Raw genomic sequence first — 21376 nt, 5'->3', positions numbered from 1 at the left:
TTTCAGTTTGGTTTGGTTTAAGGAAAAAAAAAAAAAAAAGAAAAAAAATATTTTTCACCTGAATTAAAATACTTTTGATCTTTGTCTTTCATTGAACTTTTTGCTTCAGAGAGAATAGATTAATAAACACTTTCAAATGGAAAAACATAGTTTGGAAAGGTTCCCCTTTCATCTTTAACACAGAGCTTTAATGCTAACCTGAGTTTGAGTTGGCTGTTCCCCCATTCCTTTTCCCTCGCTTATTTTTTTTTTTTTTTAATCTTAACAACAATAACTTTGCTTTTATTGTGATCATGCTGGCCTTTACTGGTCACTTTTTATTCTTTCCTTTTTTTATTTTGAAGTCAGCACGTTAAAAAAAAAAAATCACAATGTTATTTTAATCAGACCAAATGAAAGAGCAAATCAGAGCGAGAATTTTAATCTGCCCCAAGCAAAACTGCCTTGTACATCTGTCATGTTGGGATTAGTGGAACTCTTTAAAGAAGCTGCAGACTTTTTAAACAAAGTATTAAACATTTGTGACCTGATTTCCATTCTTACAATATTCTCATTAATAAGAGTGCAGGCTGAAAAGACATCTGTTAGGTCCTATTTGTTTTAAGAATATTAAAGGCTAATAAGAATATTGGAGGGTGGGGTTGGGGAGCCGGGGGGAGTCTAAGTGTAATATTTAGAGCCAAATCTCAGAGCTGCAGTTTTCCAAAGTGATTTTGGGTCTAACTCGGTGCAGGGCAGAGGGAAACACATATCTTGGACCTTGAGTTGGATGCTCCATGTCGCTGTTCGTGGTCGGTTTAGGCTGTTGGTGCTTGTGTGAGGTTTCCCTTTGGACTGAGAGGTTTGCCTGGGGCTCCATCCCCTGTTTAAGGAGCAGAGGAGGGGAAACACTGCCTTTCCAAGATAAAATTTAGGCTGAAATGGCGCAGAAGCAGAGATACAGTCTTAAACTGAACGCAAACACAAGCATGCGTGTGTCACCTGCACTCATCCAGCGCTGCTTGGGACCAGCCAGGAAACAGAGTAGGGAGGGAGTGAAATGTCCTTCATGGGCTTGCTGCTTGTTTTGTGCTCGATGGGAAGGCAGTTAAAGTAAATGGCCCAGCTTGGACCCCCTAAGGAAAAAATAAAGTCAGGCATGTGTTGGGTAAAGTACTTGCTGAAAGAAGCCTTCAGTATTAGTGCATATATGGTTTAAGAGAAGGTTGCTGTCGACTGCAATCTTTGCATCTTGTTTATGCTTGCTGGGTAAAATATTAACTAAAGCATCTGAACATAAAGTTCTGGTGTGAAAGAATATCAGCAGGGGAGAGCCATATGGTGCCAGGCTGCTAACAAAATACCAAACGCTGGAGATTCCTTTTTGCAGAAGCCTGAAAACTCTCGTTCCCATCCATAATACATGAGTTCACGCCTTTGATTACTCCAAACATTAGTCCAAGTGGTGCAGGAGTCTCTTTGGAGCTTACACAACTTAGGGCACGCCGTGCTCTTCCCCCCTCTTCCTTTACATAAAAGAAATCGATGTCGAGCTGTTAAGATACAAATATCCAATATGCTGTAAGACAATATGTTTCCGAAACTGCTGCGTAAGCTGCCTTCCCTCTAATTAAATATAAACTGCAGTAGAGACTCGGCTTTCCTCGTTCCTCTGCTTGAAATTGTTTGGCAAGCGTGTGGCTCTCCCTAGGACAGCATCTGCAAGCGAGGTTGGTGCCAGTTTTGGGGAAGCCTCTTGCTCCTTGTGGGCGCAATCAGAGCCTCTCTGGTGGATGCTGAGGGCTGTAATCGTCTCTCTGAGCAGCAGCTCCCAGGCACGTTTATCTGAGCCCTCTCTGCAAGTCCAGGGTCGGGTATATTCAGCAGCAAAGGATTCAAACCCAGCATTAGGAGGATCCCCTGGTGAATATTATTATAAGGTACAAGAGATGGCTCAGGGGAGCTTTCATGCATGCAGTATTTTAAGAACAAATTATTGCTGGCAAAAATCTATAGGTGACAGTCTGAGGACTTTTGAAAATCTCTCTTTTTTTTTTTAAACAATCCCTTGAAACTAACAATTTGACATTGAACAACTTGGGCTTGTCACTGGGCTCCCTGTGTGTGGCTGGTTAAGGTTTGTGGTGAACACCCCATTAACCTGAGCACCTACAGAGTGCAGAGAAACCTTCCCAGCAGCTGCCTTTGGTTAACCCACATCTCAGAGCTGGAGCTTTTCCCTGCTCCTAGTGTTTCTCCAGCCTGGGAGATGCAGGACTGGGGGAGGAAGGCAGTGGCTCTCTAGCAGCCATGGCTTTGGGGCCAAAGCTTGCATTTGAGTCACCTGTTTCAGCTCTTGGACATCCAAACCCTCTGGAAGCACATCAGGTTTTGCACCTAAATGCAGAATTAGGCTTTCCTTTTAGCACTGGCTCTTCCCTTTGTGGCTGTGTGGGCAATACAGGGTGATGGGATGGGAATTAAGTCAATGCCAAAACGCTGCTGGCTGAACATTTGGCAAAACTTTTAAAGCAGGGAAGGGTTAAATCTACAATGCTGTGTCCCAAAGAAAGGCTGCTCTGGTGAGCTGCTGGGATTAGTGAAGGTGTCAGGTGGCCTTTGAGAGAAATTGCCTGATTTCAGCCTAAAACTGCCTTCTAGTGAGGTTTGTAACCTAAAATGAACCTTTCTGAGGGACATGTGTCCAGCCCTTGCTCTCCACACAAAGCCCAAGTGCCTGTGTGGGAATGAGAGGAAGATAAATGAATTCACTTCCATGGAAAAGGAAAAAAAAAATCTTTATTTGTAGGAAATCAAAATCTTTGGGTGGGTAAGATTCTGGGTGAAGTTATGTTGGGTGAAGTTAGCCCAACTTGAGTGGCCTATCACAGAGGAAAGGGTTCATCCCTCTGAAAGCTGATGTGGCCATGAGCGTGTCTGGAGTCCCAGCTTCTCCTGCTTTTGCATATGTTTCTCTTCCATAATTCTGAAGCTTTGCATCTAGCGAGCTTCTGGCAAGTGGAGTTAAAGGTTTGTTTGTTGCCCTCAATATTTTGATGTAATTAGTCAGCGAGCAACTCACTGCTTTTGCCCAGAGAAACGCGCTCTCCAAGAACACAAGTGACAGGAGAGGATTAATAGCCTTCTGGAGAGAGCTGCTCCATTTTTTATTTAATAAAAACGAAGAAAAAAAAAAAAAAAGGAAAAAAAAGATGCCTGGGAGCAATGTTGTTGCTTAAAAAAAAATGACATTTGAAATGGTTAACTCTGCCTGCGGTGTCTCAGCAGAGCACAGAGTTGTCAGCTCCTGTCCCACATTCCCTGGAAACCTTCAACTCCCTCTCATCCTGGAGCAGCTCTCCTGGCTCCCAGGGAGGCAGGTGGCTCTGGTAGGTTGGCTGCTCCCTCTGCACTCACCCACCAAGCAAGGACACCCTGCCAGAACAGGGAGGATTGGGAGAAAATTATTTGGGAGGAGAGAAACTTGTGACTTGCAGGATATGAGCTGGTGCTTGGCTGTGGAGCCCGGGGGTGACTGCACTGGGGACTCTGGGCTTCCCCTGCTCCTGGCTCAGTTTTGGGACAGAGCTGATGGAGAGCAGAGGGCTCAGCTGGTGAAAGGGGCTGGAAGTGGGGATGAATGCTGCTCCAGAGCAGTGCCCATGGGCATCCAGCTGCTGTCTCACCCTCCTCCTTGTTCTCCCTGCATCATATTCCCAAGTGAGAGAAGGCTGCAGGAAGGACAGAAAGGTATCACTCGCCTGTATTTAATTTCAATTACACAGAGCCTGCAGGAGCGCTCAGAGCTGTGCCAGCAGGGCTATAAACTCATCTGATGATTTCCCTTTTTTTCAGGCAAATGGTGCACAGCAGCCACCCCATTCAGCAGCAATAATCCTGGGGGGCTGACACTCGTGCTGCAGTGCTGACTCCTGTTTAACGAGCTGACCCTTCAGAAGGCATTAATTGCCTCATTTTGTGGTGGGCAGCACGGCACCCCGTGCCTGCCCATGGTCTGGGGGTTCTGGCGAGGAAATGGTTTGGTTTGAGTGTGCCAAGCCTGGGAGGGGGATGCTGGTGGGGGCTGAGAGCCAGCGGGCACTGAGCAGAGCTGCCTCATACCCCTGGGGAGCTGCTGCTGCACAATGATCTCACCTCCTTTTATGCCTTATTGCTTCTGTCTCCCTGACTCCATATGACACACGCTTACGTGTCAACTTTTCACTTCTTATATGGCAGCAGAGAGAAAAGGCTTAATATCGTAAAGACAAGCTGGCAGCTGGGAAGTAGCCCATTTAGTCATCTAACTTTGCGTCAGAGGCACTGCCAGCCCCTTCCCTGGCTCTTCCAGGCAGCTTCTCCCTCCTCTGCCCAACCTGGCATCACATGTGATAGAAATCCCTGTCAGGAAAACACTTCCCAGAGCAAACACTGTTGATGGACCCCAGTCCTGTGCTGGGGACAAGCAGTTTGTGCTCCACAAACACATGTGTGCACCTAATTTGGGCCAAATTTGAAACAATGTGGGGATTTGTTTAAGCTTTTGGGGTTTTGCAGTTGTTTTTACCCAGAATTTACGGGGCTGAAGGTGAAGTGTTACAGCAGATCCAAAATAACTTGGGCTGTGACAGTCAGCACTGGGGCATCTCAGGAAATTTGGAACTCAGAAGGAACCCAAGAATCATTGACAGCTCAATCTATGGATGGCTAAAATGGGAGAGGAAAGACCAGTTCATATTTTCCCTGTTTCTTCTATTCTTCCCCTACACACTGAAGAAATCTGTATTTGCTGCTCAGAAGCAGGTACTGAACCCTGTCCTGCCTCATCCCAGGAAAGTTTTCTGTGGCTGGCTTTTTACATTTGGCTTCCCCTCAGTGCTCAGCCTCATACCCCCCTGTACAAACACCGTGCTCAGGCTCTCTCTTCTGTTATCCCTTCATTTCCAAGCTGATGATGGAATGGTTTGGATGCAGTGTGTCAGATACTCGACCCAGATCAATGCCTCCAGCTCGATCTGTTTGATGTCCATCCATGCTGGGAGTATTTCCCTGTGCAGGCTGACAGCAGCTGTGGGGAAGGGGAACTTTGGTTTCAGCAGTTGCTGGTGCCTTCTTTCACCCCTCAACTTGCTGGGGTGGGCTTGTGTTACCAGTCTGGGGACAGCCCTGTCCCCATGCCCACAGTGAGGAGATGCACAGAGGGCTGGTGCTGCTGTCGTGGTGGAGGTGGAAGCTGCTTTCCACCAGAGGTGTCCCAAGAGCTGGGAGAAAGAGCTGAATTATGGGAGTCTTGGAGCAGAAATCCCTGACTCTTACTTGTTCCTCTGAATCGCCGTGGCTCCTTCCTCACCTTCTCCAGCCACCCTTGTCCTTGCTCATCATCAGCCCCAGAGTCCCAGTGTTGCCCTGGAGCCCCTTTGCTCAGCACAGAGAGCACACACAGCCCTAACGCCTTCCCACACCCCCTCGGGTGGGGAAGGACATCCTTGCCCAACACCAGCACTGCCAGTGGACATACTCCCGGTTCTTCTCCTCACCCCAGCTTACACAGGTTGTTTTTCCACTCCTGAGGGCTCCTGTGTATCAGCAGCACCACGGGAAGGGTTTTACAAGTCTCTTGTTACCTCACCCTGAGCTATCAGGTGGTTTCCTTCAGCAGCAACGTCTTGGGGCTGCTTCCTTCCCACTGGCCACATGCTTCTCCAAAAGCATCTCCAAGAATTTATCTGCACTGAATTCTCCTGCTGGTGTTTCGACAGAGGCTCCACAGAGGCTTTCAATTTGGTATGAAAAGTAATTATTGCCAGGGTGCAGTTTAGCTGTTGTGTTTTACAGTGCTGGTAAGGTTAAAAGAAATAATAATAATAATACAAGAAAGACTCAGCCAGAGTAACTGCTTGCAACATGCTATTTGCATTTTTAAGGAAATACTTCTTTGAGACAGCTTGGGTGAAAGGTCGACATTTGCATATAAATGGAAAAGAAAGTGTGTGATGCTGGAAGTTACATCTATATTATTTTCTCAGCAGTGAGCTGCTGTTCTGGAGATTAAGGGACGCAGTTTGCATTTAGCTTTTGTTGAATAGAGAAGGTACCAGGAAAGGCAAATTAGAACAAAATAATGAGGGAAATGTGCAAGGAGAAAGAAGCAACATCCTGTTTCTGAGAGATGCTCTCCTGCATGGCTGACACCTCGCACGGCCGCTTGCACACGCGCTGGGCACGCGTGGGTGAGCGTGGCTGAGAGAGGCTCCCTTTGCACGGACAAAAGGCTGGGTGCTGGAGACGACACCAGTGGCAGGAGGGGTCCCTGCTGTCAATAAGCCTGGCAGAAAGGAGGATGATGGTGCTCATCATTTGGAAGTGATATGCTGGGGTTTGTTTGTTGGTTTTGTTTCTTTGTGTTTTCTCTTTTTTTTTTTTTTTTTTTTTTTATATATATTGTTATTTTCTCTTTTCATTCAGGCTCAGGTATGTTTGGAGAGGAATTATCAGCCATCTCAATGAGGTTCCTTCAATTGAAATAGGAACATTCACACTTTGTGGCTGGCAGGGCAAAGGCAGGAGGCAGGGAAATCCACAGCTCAGGTCTTGCTCTTGCCTTGAAGGGATCCCACATCCTGTGAGATTTTCTAGGCCCTGCTGCTGCCCTGGGCCTTGGAAACACCAAAAAGATTCTCTGGTGGAGAACCCCAGTGCTTTGTTTCCCTTCTCGTTGGTGGCCTGGCTTGCCACACTCAGAGCAGCTTTGTGCTTTGACAGCTCCCCCATGGAGCTGGGGGAAAATTGGACGTTGAGCAATGTTCACTCTTTAATCTTTTTGATCAGTACTTAAGAACACCATGCAGACAGCAGCGGTGCTGCGGGCACGCGGCTTTTGTTCCTCTCTCGAAGAGTACACAAGCGCTGCAAGGATGGAAGGTGAAAAACACCTCCTTTTGTACCTTCTGCTGTGTCCTGCTGCTGTGTACTGTGCTGCTGCCGCTCGGTAGGGAAAGAAAAAAGGCTCTAATAAAAACTCTTATTAACTGGCCATGAACACTGGAGCATGAATATTGCTCTTAATGAGGAGACACTGTAGCCTCATTTGCTTCCCTTGCATTGTAGGTGCACAGGGCTTCAGCTCCTGCAGCCCTGGGTGATGCAGAGAAACAGGAGGGAGTGTTGGTCCTGCCCTAGAGCACAATTTGGTGTGCAGAGGTGCTGGGCAGGGGTGGAAAGAGGACCCCAGATGAAGGGTGGCAGCACAGCCCTTGCCAGGGTCTGGGGATGTCAGGTCCCATGGCAGGGTGATGTCTGCACCCTGCTCCTGGTGGATTTTAAGCTTGTTAATGAATCCCACTACTGAGGGTTTTGCTTCCTCTCCAAGGAGCAGTTTTCCATGCTTCTTCCCATTGCAACATGTTTTTTTTTGTGCTTGGGAAATTTGAATCTTTTTGTGATTCAAGGAGTTGTTCACTGTCCTGTCCTAGAGCCGTGGGGAAGAGTGGTTCCCTGTTCCCATCAATGAGATGACAAAGAGTTCAAGAGCATGCAAAGGTGCCAGGTATGACAGGACAAAGCATGAGCTGGCAGTGCTGAGGTGACCACAGGGGCTGACACAGCTGCCTGGGCAGGGGTGGCCTCTGACAGCATCAGAAGCAGGATGAGCCAAGAGGTGAGGTGGCAGGGGCTGGGAAGGAGGACGTGAGTCACTCCTGCTTCAGGCAGCGCTGGAGGAGGGAGCTGAGGCAGGGGATGCTCCCTGGGCTGCAGGAATGGCTGGGAAGGAGAGTGGCAGGTTCTGGTGACTGGAAATGGGGAAGCAGCAGCACGATGCTGGCAGTGACCTGTCCTCTTTCCCTCGGCACAGTCTGGTGCTCTCCTCCTGTGTCCTGTGCCCCAGGACCCGCAGAGCTGAGCTGTACTTGGCTGTCAGCACCGAGCACCTTGGAGCTGTGCTAGTGCTGAGCCAGTGGCTCAGTGTGTCAGCAAGGCACGCTGTGCTGCAGGGGGCTGTTTGGCAGGGAAAGCACCAGAAAGGCTTGTTCCTACTGAAATCAAACCCTTCCTTTCCTTTGGGTAAGGGGAAAATAAAAGGTCAGAGCGTGCATCACAGATTTCATGACGTCAAAGTGTGTGGTTTGGTAGCAGGGTGGGTTAAGCCAGCACTGTGTGTTTGCTGGGGCAGTGGAATCACAAATGCACTTCTCTGGTGCAATGAGCTGTTTGGTCTCTGGACAGCCATGCAGTGCTGCAAGGCACCCTCTGGCTCTGTGCTGCCAGGAGAGGAGCCAGGGCCGGGAATGATGTGGGGATGAGCAGCAGAGAGCTCCTGAGCAAACTTTGTGAGCTGTGCAAACAGGCAGGGATGGGGTCAGCTCTCCACACCTCAGCTCTAGCTTTTAGGAGGAAACTACTCATGACCCCTTAATTTTGCTTTTTATAGAGATCACAAACTCACTGGGACTTCTCCCAGGGGAAAACATCAAAGTTCAACATCCCCATCCTTGGAAGTGTTCAAGGCTAGACAGGTTGGACAGGGATGGGAGCAGCCTGGGGTTGTGGAAGGTGTCCCTGCCCATGGCAGGGGGCTGGAATGAGATGAGCTTTGTCCTTTCCAACCCAAACCATTTGATGATCTCCCTGGTGATTGCCCAGCTCCTCTCTAAATGTGATAAGGAAAACTATCTTTAGTTTAGCAAATGAACAAAGTAAAACCACGATCCAGCCAGCCATGCTACATCTCCCATCCATACATCCCATCTTAACTAATTATTAAATCATATTTGCTGATAAGTATGAGATGTAATATCTATTACACAGCTGTTAAACCTCAATTAATATGTTTTAATGATCAGTCGTTTACTGTGCAATATACAATTAACATCCGGTATTAGATCTTAAATTAAATGCGTGTTTGGGAAGCTAAATTTGCAGCACTGAACACAGCCCTGCTGCAGTAAACAGAGATAATTGCCTGGAATAAGCAGCATTCCTATGCCTTGAGAGGGGGCTAAACCAACACTCCTGGCATTGGAGATGAATGGAGGAGAATTGCTGAAGAAGCTGGGTTCTACTTTTTCAGTGTATTTTGATTCCTACAGAGGTTTTAATTCCTTTCCTTTGGAAAAAAGCATCCTGATGTAGGGCTGCTGTGTTCCTGCAAGTGGGGAGGTTGAGGTGTGTGGGGTGCCTGCTCAGAGGGGTCTTTACTTGGCAAATGTTGGGCAGGAACGTGGGGCAATTAATTGTGCTGAATCCTGGGGCTGTGTGAGGGCGTTCAGAGCTGCAGCTTGGAGCTGAGGCCTTAAATCAAAGATAAGGCTCATGTTACCTGTCAGCAGGAAAGCTCTCATTGCACCAAGGGCTTGGGGCCACGCAGGGAAGTAAATTCACTGCTCGGTGCTCTCCAGGCAGTGGCCACAGAGCTGTGTGTGTGGGCAACAAACTGCAAACTCACAGAAACACAGAATGCTTTGGGTTGTGACCTTAAAGATCATCTTGTTCCAGTTCTCTCCTGTCAGGGACACCTTCCATGACTGCAGGTTACTTCCAGCGATGGGGCAGCCACAGCTTCTCTGGGCAGCCTGTGCCAGGGCCTCCCCACCCTCTGAATAAAGAACTTCTTCCTAACAGCAGATCTAAACCTCTGGTTTCCTCCTTGTCCCAGCACTATTCACCCATGTAAAAAGTGTCTCTCCCTGCTTTCTATAAAATGCAGGGATGTCAGGCAGCCAGCAGTGCAGAGGGGTGCAGCAGCCCAGGAGTGGCTTCTCAGATTAGAGAAGGTGTAAAATTTAGTTTTGAGATTTTTTTTAAAATTCACATAAAAGATGGGGCCACAGAATGCTCCCTTTGATCCCTCACACTGCTGCAGTGTGGCCTCTGAGAAGCAAGCCCACGTTGTCTGGTGGGATGCTGAGGGACCCAGCCTGCTCTCAGCATGCTGCTGCCTCGTTAACTCAGGATTCACCTTTCCCATGAAAAATGTGCTGGAACAAAAATGAAGAAAAATTCTTCTCCTTTCCTTTTTCTTTTCTTACACTTGGAGGAACAAATGAAGATTGATATGTTTTTCCTCTAGACTTGCAGTTTAAATATGCAGTAATGCATCTTATGAGGAAAGGCAGCCTTCACCACCCGTGTTTTCTCTACAGAACCTTCCCCTCACTCCATCACTTTGCTATAGCAGGTGTAACCTCTGCAGAGATTTGGGGACAGGGTGGGGCTGCAGTTGGGGCTCCCCTGGCACTGTGAGAACAGGTGTGAGAGCTGACTGCCACCAGGCACCCCCCTCCTCGTTTTGTATTCATCTTCACCCCAAAGCTTCCTATGAGGTTTGTTGTGTTTATTTTTGGGGGACTTTTTAATGATTCTTTGGAGGGCTAAATTTAGGGTTTTTGCAAATTAATGTTTTCTTCTGTCTTTGGGAATTTGAAGTAAAGCACACGAGTCTGATTAACACTCCAAATTGCTGTGGTCTCCCTCCAAAGTTTCCTCATCATCTTGTTTGGGATTGGATGAAGGTGACTTAAACATTTCAAGGAACCTTTTGTTTTGTACCAGGATTCCACACTTGCAATGCTTTGGCTCACAGCTGTAGATATCCCATAAAGGGACAGATAGATTCAAGGTTTGGGAGAGAACATCATTTGGCAAAGGATGGTGGTGGCTTGTCATGAATGTTGATGGGGAAAAGCAGCCCAAGACTCCAGTGTGGGCTCCAGTCCTGCCTGGGTGGGTGGTACTGAGGAGGGAGATGGGGACAAAGCTGGTCTTTTCCTTTGGGCTGTGATCCATCAGACCAGCTGAGCATCTAAGCAATTTTCCAAGGGGGTGTGGATGCAGGCGCTCCAGGCTCTGAACTATCACTGTCCAACCTCAGTGCCAGGAGGGGACCCCAGAATATGCTGTTCCCTCTGGGATCTGCTTCCCATGGGCTAAAAAACACATTTAAGGTTATCCCACACCTTGTGGGTGGCCCAGGCAGGGGTTAACAGACTTGTCCTTCACATAACCAGTGAGCTTCGTTTCTGCTGAAGCCAGGATCTGGAGGGAGATGGAAAGGGCAGAGCCAGCAGTGCAAGCTGATCCTCCCTGGAGACCAGATGCATTTAAGCAGCATGGAATAGAGGAAATCTGATTCCAGTGTTGACAGAACTGCCTTGGCCATTCCAACTGGGCTGGGCAGAGGATCTGGAGCAGGCTGGAAGGCCTCTGAGTGTGGCCAGCACACCTTCAGCCAGGCCAAGGCTCCTTGTCCCTGTCTTTCCCCCTTCTTGCTTAAAGGGATGAAGGCATGGGACATCAGGATGGGGCCCTTGGCAAGGAGGAGATGGCACTTTGAGACAGATTTAGCCACAGCAGCTTCCAGGGTTGACCATTTGCCTGTGACTTGGGCTCACATGAGAAAACAGGCCCAGAGAGGACGAGTCTGTACGTGTTGCTAATTTTTCCCCGTTGTGGTTGAATTTCATGCCATCTCTTCCTTTCAAAAATCTATCTTTCAGGTTATTCAGGATCCATTGTTTGTACAGTTTAACCTTCTCTCTGCTCCTGCCCTTGCTACATCCCATAGAGAATGCTCCTGTTTTAAAACGTGCTGTTGGGAGAAGGATGCTGAGGGAAATGCTTTAGATAAGCAGGCAGGCAGTGCTGGCCTATGAGTGTGCTATTGAAACATCTTTATTTCTTCTTATTTGATATTTTCCCCCTCTGTTCTCCTTTCTTCTGTCCATTTCTAGCTTCTTTCCCTCATTTTCCTTGGTTTTCATCATCTGCTTGGCCATCTGTGCCTCCCCACTCCCTTTCCTCAGAGCTCCTCCGAAGAAGAATAATGTTTCAGCAGCTCTTGGATTTTGTCTGCAAGCCTTGAGCCTTTTCTGAAGGTCCAGGCCAGAGCACAGTGCTTCAAACAGGATTTTGAGTCTCTAACACAAATGATTCTCCTGTGACAGCTAGAAAAATCTCCCCAGCTGCCCTCTTGGCTTCAGAACAGCTGTATTAGGACAAATACATAGAGGTGATTTTGACAGTCACCTATCTCTTTGGATGTACATCACCCTAAGATTGAGTTATCCCAGTCGTTCAACGTTAATTTTCAACTGTTAACAGTGTGTTTTCCAACACTGCAGAGTTGTAGTGTTTGGAGTAGGCTAAGGGTGGAAATTCTTTATGGTTTGGGCTTTCTTTATGCTTGGGGTATGGAGACCCTCAGGATTTGTATGGACATTAAAAAAAGCTGGCAGGGAATAAATACTGCATTTCTACCTCTGGTTGGTGCTGCTGAGGGGGTGCTGGGCTGGCTCTGGGTCCTGACCCCATGTTCCTCTTTCTCTCCCCAGAAAATGAGTTTCGGGGTGAGCTGCTGAACCAGAGGTGGACCTGTGGAGAGAAGATCAGCAGCTGCGAGGGAGCCGCTGGCCTGCACGGCACACACATCAAGGTGAGTACACAGGCAGGGACATTTTTTGGACAGTGACCCCCCCACCCCATGTGTTGGCCATGGGACAAGGGCCACATGTGCTCCAGCTCCTTCTGGACCAGCTGCTCCTGGGGGAATGGAGCCTTTCCGGTACCCACAAAGTGATGGGCAGGACTTGGAAATCTCTGTCTCCTTGATACAGCCAAACCTCCTGTATAGTGATTCCGGGCAGGGAGGGCTTCCAGCTGTCGAATTTTGGCTTGGAGTCCAGATATTTAAATCCTTGCCTTCCTCTCCGGTGCCATCCTTCAAGGGTGGCTCAGATCTGGGTATTTAGGTCACTCCCAGGCCTGTTAAAATGGGCCCTTTCTCCAAGGCGCCGGCTGGTCGGAAGGAGCCCCTTGAACACCAGGTGAAGCTGTGGTGCCTTTGGAGGGGACAAGTGAGTCATTCATCCCCACCGGGACCCTGGACAGCTCCTGGGGCTCAACACAGCCACTCATTTACTGCTGCAGCTGTGCCTGATGAAAGAGGTACAGCCAAGGCTGTCAAACCTCCCCGCAGATTCACTGCCAGCAGATTAGGAAGCTTTAATTAAGCAGAGAACTGGGCTGTTCACTGCACAAATGGTGCTTCCTGTCCTATTTTGACCTCTCAGTAGTCAGGCACTGTCTCCAGTGAGTGGATGGACCCACCTGGGTGATGTGGAAGCTTCTTTGGGTGACTGATGTTGCCAACTCTTCCTGCATCCCTAGATAAACCAAACCCTGGGAAAACCCCAAACCAGCAAAAATCCACACTTAAAAACATCCTTCTTCACTAACAAGCTGTCAGCTGCACGCAGGTGTCGCCAGGAGAGCTCACACCTTCTTAGAAAGCAGAGTAAGCAGTTGTTGCTATATTTAAAATGAGCTCAATTAAGGCTTTTCTATTGAACCTGCCAAATAAGCACTTAGGTTAGATTTAATAAGATTGTCGTATGTTAATAAAGTAATGATTACAAAAGGTAACATTCCCAGTACCTGGCGCTCATCTGGTGCTCTGCCTCTAACAAGCACATCACAATTATTCACTGTTCCTTGCAATCCTCAGCTCTGCTTATCTGTGCTTTATCTGAGTGCCAGGGGTGAGAGGAGGAGATGGGGAGGGGAAGTCTGGAGGGAGCCTGTGTGAGTGTGCAGCCTCCTTACCTCACGGGGGGAGAGGTCCCAATCACTCTCTAACCTTTGAATCCGTATTGTGGGCACATGCTTGCACTTCTCTGTGTGCTCATAAATATATATTGTATTTAAATGTACTTTTTCATGCCAGTCACAGCTCGTAATCCACAGGATGCGCAGCGGTGAAGGACAATGGGATGTGGGGCACGTTTACTTATTTATTTTTTTCCTCTAAAGAAGTGCAGGCATGGGATAAAATTTCCCATGACAGGTTTGAAATGAGATCTCTGCAGTGCTGGGGAGAGCTGATCTCTGCATGGAGCCAGCTGAGCCTGGACGCTGCTGCCAGGGCTCCTCCTGGACCACGGTGTCTGGTGGCAAAATGAACCTTTGTCTCCCAAATCTCTATTTTCCTGTGCCATTGGGATCTAGCTGGGAGGTAGCTGAATAGCAGGCAGGTTGTTGGTGAGGGCTGATTGCTGTCAGCACAGGTGAGGGGATGGTGGTGGGGCCACCAGAGCCCATCCCTGCCGTCCCCTTCGCAGAGATGCATCTCAGCAATCCCCTCACATTGTGCCACTCAAGGATAATCTCATGGAAAAGGCGGCTGGCTTATCACAGAGCTGGAAAAAAATGAGATTGAGGAACTACAATATTTCCCCCCCTCTTCCCTACTTCTTCCTCTGGCACAAGAGCCATCGGCACGTACGGAGCCACTTAGGTCTCCCTGGCATTGGGGCTGTGCCTTGTAGCGCTCCCCAAGAGTGGAGAGGAAGGTGTGTGTCAACTTCAACCATGGCCTTTGGAATCACCCAGCCTAACGCTGGGCTGTCAGCGCTGTGGAGGCAGCGGTGCAGCTGTGCCTGTGTCAGATGTGATGCTCAGGAGCAGCTTTTTCTGCTCCGCTTCCCTCGAGTGTGGAGGACGCTGCTGCCATCGCTGCGGAGCAGCGGCGCTGGGGCAGCGCTTCACTCGCAGCACTGGCTGCTTTCAGAGGGGGGCTGGACCCTTCCTGCAAATGCAAAGTGACAGCACGGCTTCAGGAGGATGTTTGTGACACAGCTGGAGTGTCGGGTTCGAGGTGGGTACAAGCTGTGGGTTTGCATCTCAACATGTCAAGGCAAAATCCTGCCCCCCTCCCTGGCTGCAGGCCCGGGAACACCGTGCAGGGTGTCCTTTCCTGGAAGCAGTCAGAGCAAAAGGCAGACGGGAGCTTATTCAGCCGAGAACAGGACTCACAATAGGTGGAACGTCAGGAGGATTTAAATCAAGCAGCTAGGAAGACCCTAAAGGAAGAAGAGGAAAAAAAAATCCTCCTAATCTCAGAGTGTGGTTATAAAATAGCAGCTGGGAGCTACTACTGAGTAGCTTTAAAAGTGGAGGCATGTTGTTGATCAAGAGTATTTTTTCCTCCATCAATCTTTATTTATTTATTTTAAAAAGTCACAGCTAGAGAAGGTCCAGCAGGACAAAGTCCTCCTCATTTTCTGCAATGAACAAAGATGCCATGGCACTTTACAGAGAGGAAAGGAGAGAAATTTGGAGACCCAGATCCAGGTCTCTCCACCTGTGTTCAGCCTGCAACAGCCAAGGAGGAATTCCTCATAAGAAACAAAAGGGAGGTGAAATCAGGATAGGCCATTCAAGCCCATCCTCACTGAGAGGCAGTTTTGCTGCCTTTTCCCTTGAGGAGCTAAAAAAGGGACTCCTTGGATCTTCAAGAGGGGAAGGACCAAGCAGAATTCCTCTTTTCAACAATTCTGTAGGAGAAAATGTCATTTCTTCTGGCATTTTCCTTCTGCTGCTAGGCAAATATAAGTTGAGGGGGTTTTGAAAACTAAAAATAGAGGCACTGTGTGTCTGTCTGTCCCTCTAAAGCTCAGATGCTGCTTCTTGCAATTGGCATTTTGCTACATCTACAAATAAGCACCGATGGAAGCTCTGCTGCTTTCAGTGTAAAATAAATATTCCTGCTGAATCCTCACCTCCCTTTGTCCAGCTGAAGGGGTTTTCAGCGTGTTTATTTTCTCTGAGCTCTGTGGTGCTCTTGAATACATATAAAGTATTACTGCTGACCGGGGGGAATTTCAGCAGGGCCTTTAATGGCAGATTTGCATAGAGCTGTCGAAGCCCAGGCACACCTGGGCATCAGCACGTGCTGGGTTCCCAGTGGGTTTGTGTTCTGTTATGTTCCTCAGGCTTCCACTGGAAAGGAAATGTGTATTAAGACAAGAAGGAAGAAGAAAATGTCAACCCTGTAGGTACTCTGTAAAATGAAATTTCAGATCCGTGCTGTATTGCTGTCGTGGCAGCAGAACAAGACCTTGGCTATGGAATCTGGCAGTTAAAATTCACATTGTGCTCAGGTTAAACTCTTTTTCAAGTTTATCTGTCTGAACATCATTGATTTAAGTCTGCAGCATTGACAAATTATCATTATAACTTGTATTGTGCTCATGTCAGGGAGCTCCTTAGTGCAGGGTAAACAGGATAGGGGACATTTCTTACTTTTAGAGAGAAAAGAGGGGGAAAAGGGGCACACAGAGATGAAGTGATGTTACTAAGAGTACCCTGACTGCTACAGGCAGAGCACTGATCTGAATCCTGAAGGGAATACCCAGCACAGGGTCCTTTCAGGTAGTGTTGGGTTAGGAAACTTGCAAGATGCTGATTTTGATTTAAACTTAGAGATAACCCATGGATGAGGTGAGGAGGCGTGGAATGAACCTCTGTCTTTTCCAGACAGACTAATGTGCTTGTGACAGGCATCTGGCAGCAATAATTTATTTGCAGGTTTCCTTTTGGACTGCTTTGTTTTCATTCAGAGTTAAAGCAATAAGACTGAAATCCAGACAGCTCCTCAGCCTGGCTGTTATGTGAACAAGAGAGAGACCTAATGAAAATACCCTGTCGGTCTCCAGGACTGCAAACATGCACTGTGTGACCTGAAATTTCACATTAAAACGATCTGTCTAGAGGGCTTCTGGCTGAGAAGGCAACAATAAAGGACAATGGTTTCATGTAACCTTCCTGCCTCTGAGCCTGGTATCACAGAGGCTCCAGAAGCACAGTCAGGGCTCTGCCAGTTGTTTAAGTTGCCTGGGAGGAGCAGGGGCTGAGTTCTGAAATGGATCTTATTCCTGGTTTTTCTGCACTTTGGAGGGAAATGAGGATTTTTGAGCATGATCCTGATGTTGGTTTAAGCAGAAAAAAGGAGCTTGATGGTAGAAAACAGAATCTGTGAGGGCAGAGCCCACCCCATCCTGACGGTGATGAAGTGAAACATTATAAATACGCAGCAGTGAGGCTGTGTCAGGATCTCTACACAAGTAAGGGGGTCTTCCCTAGGGGGAAAACTCCCAATAATTTAGAAGTTTGGGGTTGGGTTATTTGCTTGGGTTTCTGTGGGGTTTTTTTTTGGTATAATAGGCCAGGCAAGGCAGCCTATTTAGCTTTTCCATTCTGTGGTCCTCAGCAAGGTTGGGTCACCAGGTGTCCCTTCCAGCCCTGGGAATTCTGTGATTCTGTGGGTCTGGCCCTGCCTTAGGTGGTTCCTGTCCCCTTTGCCTGTGTGGTGACTGAAACTGCTCCTGTCTTCCCAGGGTGTTTGATCCTGGTTTGAAAGAGGAATGAGAGGCAATGGGAGGAATTGCTCTGTGCTGTAGTGAAGAGCCTGGATGCCAGCTCGCATGATATTTAACTCCTGAAGACAAATGTGACCTGAAATGGGATCTCCCCTATTTATAGATAAGAAGCTTGAGCCCATCCCACCTGCCTGGCTAAGAAAAATGATATTTTGCTTTGCTTTTCCATGCTGTGTGGGTCCCAGCCCCACTTTTTTGTCCTGAGCTGGCCCCTCACAGGTGCTACCCACTGCCCTTCCCACAGCCTGACCTTCTCTGCCACTTTGATCTGCAGGAAACACATATTGCCAGGTCACCACCCCAACACACGCCAGTTCCCTGTGAGAACTGTCAAAAGAGGAAAAAAAGAGAGAGAAAGAAGAAAGAAAAATCCCTCTCTGGGATTCCTGTTGGTTGGTTGCTCCCAGCAATCCGAGGTGCCGTTGCACTGGTGGCGTGCGGCGGCATCAGGGAGCGAGCTCAGCGCACGCCGGCGTTGAAAGGCTCATAAATGTAATGAAGTCCCTGTGACACCTGCTCCTCTCCACACTTTAAACGGGAGCCATCGGTCCACAGGGAACTGGGGCTTTAAAAATACAAATTATAGTAATTGTCTGCTGTGTTATTGGGAAGATTGTAATAAACGTGGAGCACAACACCGCAGTGCCATGAGCTGAATGCTGACAGGATGCATAAATCGCTCCAGGTTTTGATTCCCCTCACCACCCCCATATTTTTTTATTTTTTTCTTCTTTCCTCTCCACCATCCCAATCTAACAAATCATTGCATGTTAACATTGAATTTCTGGGAGGTGGCAGTGTGAAGGAGAGAGGCGCTTGGGGAAACCTTCATCCCTCTCCTGAGAGGTTTTTAGCTGTGATGCCCCAAGGGCATCCCAAGGGGACCTTAGTCCCCTCTCCCTGCCTGCCCCAACAGCCTCCCTCCCTCTTTGCTCCCAAACCTCAGGGAAAGCACCAAGCAGTGCCTCCTCTGCAGGTGAGAACCCCTGGCCCTTCTGCTGGGAACTGGGAGTGGCATTCATCAGGACATTTTTAGGGTGCACACAGGGACTCAGCAGCACGTACCCTACATGCTCTACATCCAAGTCCCTTCCTGCCCCTGGAGCAGAGAGAGCAGAGATGGTGTCCCTGCTCCATCAGGGTTGATGGAGCCATGGAACCTCCTCATTTAGGAGTGATACAGGAGCTGGTTTGTTCTTTCTCTAACTGGGCCTGTAGAGAATATTCCAAAGAGAGTTTGTCTTTATTATGTCAAATCCCACTTGTAAATGGTTCTTTCACCTCCTTTTCTCTCTCCTTGTTATCTCTGGAGGAAATGCCCCACATGATAATGCTGCAGTAAAACCCAAATTGTCTTCCCAACCTTCCAGGCTCTGATCCCCTGCCCTGCTCACACCCCAATCTTGCCATTCCCCCTTGGCGTTTACTGCCAAACACTCCTGCCTGCAGAGAGAGCATCTACATCGAGGCTGAGATGTAAAACAGTTCTTTGACCACTTCAGCAGCTCCTTTGACAACTTTAATGAAATCCCATTTATATTATTCCAGCCGCATCTTTGTGCCATGCCATGGAGGTCCCTGCTTTCCTGCTCCCACCTCCGGGCACTGCCTGCTTTCAAAGGTGCTGGACCCCAGAGGTGGCTGCACTTCAGACTTCTGCTACCTTGTGGCATGTGGTGATGTTTAATTAATATCCAGAACTTTGAAGTCCCTGATGTTACTTATTCATGCCCGTGTTCCCTGCAGACCTTGTGTTTGATGTCCACGTTGTGAGTTATTTAGATGCAGTCCTCTTTGTGGCAAATTTAAGCAGAGAGGAGAGGTTGCTCTTTAGGGCACTTGTGAAAAATTTCACTTTACAGGCAGGAGATCTGCTCAGACACATATTCAGAGATTTCTGATTCTTTGCTGGCATTCCACCCGGGTGCTCACAGCAGTTCTGTGCTGTAAATTCAGAGAAATCAGTTCTGCCCTTAACAAAGGCTACCTCAGGCACAGCCAACACATCTGGGTGTTTGTCCCCCTGTGCTACAATGTCCTTCCTGTGTCCCAGGATGTGGAAAATAATTTAAAATTATTTTTAAATTTAGATCTGGGCACTGTGTGTTGAACCATAGCATTAAGGTAAGAAACCTTCTCCTCAAAAACACGGGAAAGCTTTCCCAGCCACCCAAGTATTTACACACAAAGCAACTACCACATACAAGCTTGTCCTTTATTGATGATTTTCTGGTTGTCCTTCAGTAATGTTTTTTTTCTTTCTGTTGCAGATGAGTTTAGAAAATGATGATAAGAGAGCACGCACGCGATCCAAGTCTATCCGAGGTGAGTGGGAGCACTGGGCTCTGCACACCTCAGCTCCCTGCACTTCCCTTCTTCCAAACAGGCTTTGGTTTTTCAAGTCCAGCCTTAACTCCTCAAGTTATGCTCACTACCCTTGCCCCAACCCCACTGAAATTTATCTAAAAAACCTGCAAAAGCCCCAACCACAAAACTTTATAGGTCCTTATGATATTTAACCCTCCTCCTCTACACTCAGATGAAGGAAAATAACAAGCAAATAAGGAAGAAAAGCCCCTGTGCCTGCTTTGCTGTAGGGGATGGCAATCACTGGAGCCTCAGATCAGCTCCCAGGGCTTTCATCAGGCTCACTCTGCCAGCGGCTTTGAAGTCTCACATCTGAGAGCGCCTGGCAGAAGTAGCTCATGCTGGAGAAGCAAATGGGCCATGCCCCGGCAGGGATGGGAGGACAAACAACTGGTTAATGCAAAGATTGACGGGGATTTATTTCCTGATAAAATAAAGAATAATAGAAGAACTGAAATTCTTTGCATGCTTTCTCTGTGGGAGAAGGCGAGAGGCTGTGACAGAGCCCAGGGTGTCACCTCAGGTGACACAGCCATGTGGAATGGTTGCACAGCAGCCTCTCTATTTTTGGGTTCATTTTTGTGGCTGTAGATGTGACGAGTGACAAAGGTGGCTGGAACTGAGGGACCAACAAGGTTGGAAATGTGTGATGGCTGCAGGGACTGCAGCTTCATCCTACAGCTGGGCTGGACCACCTTCCTTTTGTCCTCACCTTCCTCCTTGCTCTTCACAGCATCTGCACCTTTTAAAAACCAAACCAAACCCAGATGTTGCCAGCTGTGTTGAACTGAGCTTTTGAACTGAGCTTGAATATTTGGATTTCACTGCTTTGTTGCACACACACAAAGGTGCTCATTCAGGTTGCAAATGAGAGCTCCCTGATTCTATTTATTTTCTCACACCCTGCCTTCCCCACACTTGAATCTGGTTTCTCGATGTGAAAGGTAATTTATTGCCTGCACCCTGGGACTCGTCACTGCCTCCAGTTTGTTGAAGCTTGTGAGTCATCCCACTGGGAGCTGGATCCCAGGAAACCCAATTAGCTCAAACAAATTGAGCAAACGTGTTATGGTTTTTAGCCTGGGCAAATTTGGACTTGTGCTGAGGGATTTTTTTTTCCCCTCTCTTCTTTATTTGGATTCCTGGCTGGATGTAAGGTTTCAGCTGCAATCTGAAGTTGTTGTATGTTCTTGTTGTGAGCAGTGACAGAAGCCTTCTTATTCACAAGTGCAGAATAATCCTTAAAAATCCTACAAACTCTTGTTTACCCTATACCCCAAGTAACAAATCCCCACCATATGTCTGAGCATTTGCAGGGGCTCCTGCCTCAATCTGATGGGACGAAGAGGGGAGAAAAATGCTGATGATATAGAGGTGAATGCAGCCATTGCAGGAAAACAGCTGTGAACTGTGGAAGAAGAAATTGATGAGCAGCTTTAAAGGGCAAAAAGAGAGATGAAGGCATGAGAAAACTCGATCTTTATTTAGAAGTGTTTGAGTTACATGCATGCATGTCAGAATAGTTCCATTGACTTCAAAGTCATCACGGATTCAAAGAGGAGAGGTAGTCCCTGATGCTGCCAGTGTGCACTCACCTGCTTGAAAATCAGCACAGGCGTGAGGATTTACAAGGCAGGATTATAATTTGCTACAGGCTGGCATGCAAAAAAGAACAACAGGATACATTGGCCCTTTATTTTCCAAATGGGATGTCTGGGGAGGAAGTAGAAACCCAGCTGCTGGCAGGAGGGTTTCAGTTTTGGGGAGGCCGGGCAGCTCTGGTTTGTTTCTGACCTTGTGTTTGTTCCCATTGCTGCATC

General features: G+C 47.9%; 1 protein-coding gene across 4 annotated transcripts in view; it reads left to right on the top strand.

Annotated features, from left to right (window-relative positions):
• The window catches only part of MYT1 (myelin transcription factor 1), a 61775-nt gene that overhangs the window by 10031 nt on the left and 30368 nt on the right, over positions 1-21376 (top strand). For all 4 annotated transcript variants that reach the window (XM_086853240.1, XM_086853242.1, XM_086853241.1 and 1 more), the window contains exons 2-3: positions 12306-12406; positions 19460-19514. In XM_086853240.1, coding sequence (XP_086709366.1) covers positions 12306-12406; positions 19460-19514 — 156 coding nt within the window. The remainder of the gene's footprint in view (positions 1-12305; positions 12407-19459; positions 19515-21376) is intronic.

This window comes from Cyanistes caeruleus, chromosome 16, assembly GCF_971803275.1.
Source record: "Cyanistes caeruleus chromosome 16, bCyaCae1.hap1.1, whole genome shotgun sequence".
Taxonomy (NCBI): Eukaryota; Metazoa; Chordata; class Aves; order Passeriformes; family Paridae; genus Cyanistes; species Cyanistes caeruleus.
This window is presented reverse-complemented; position numbering and strand designations above follow the sequence as displayed.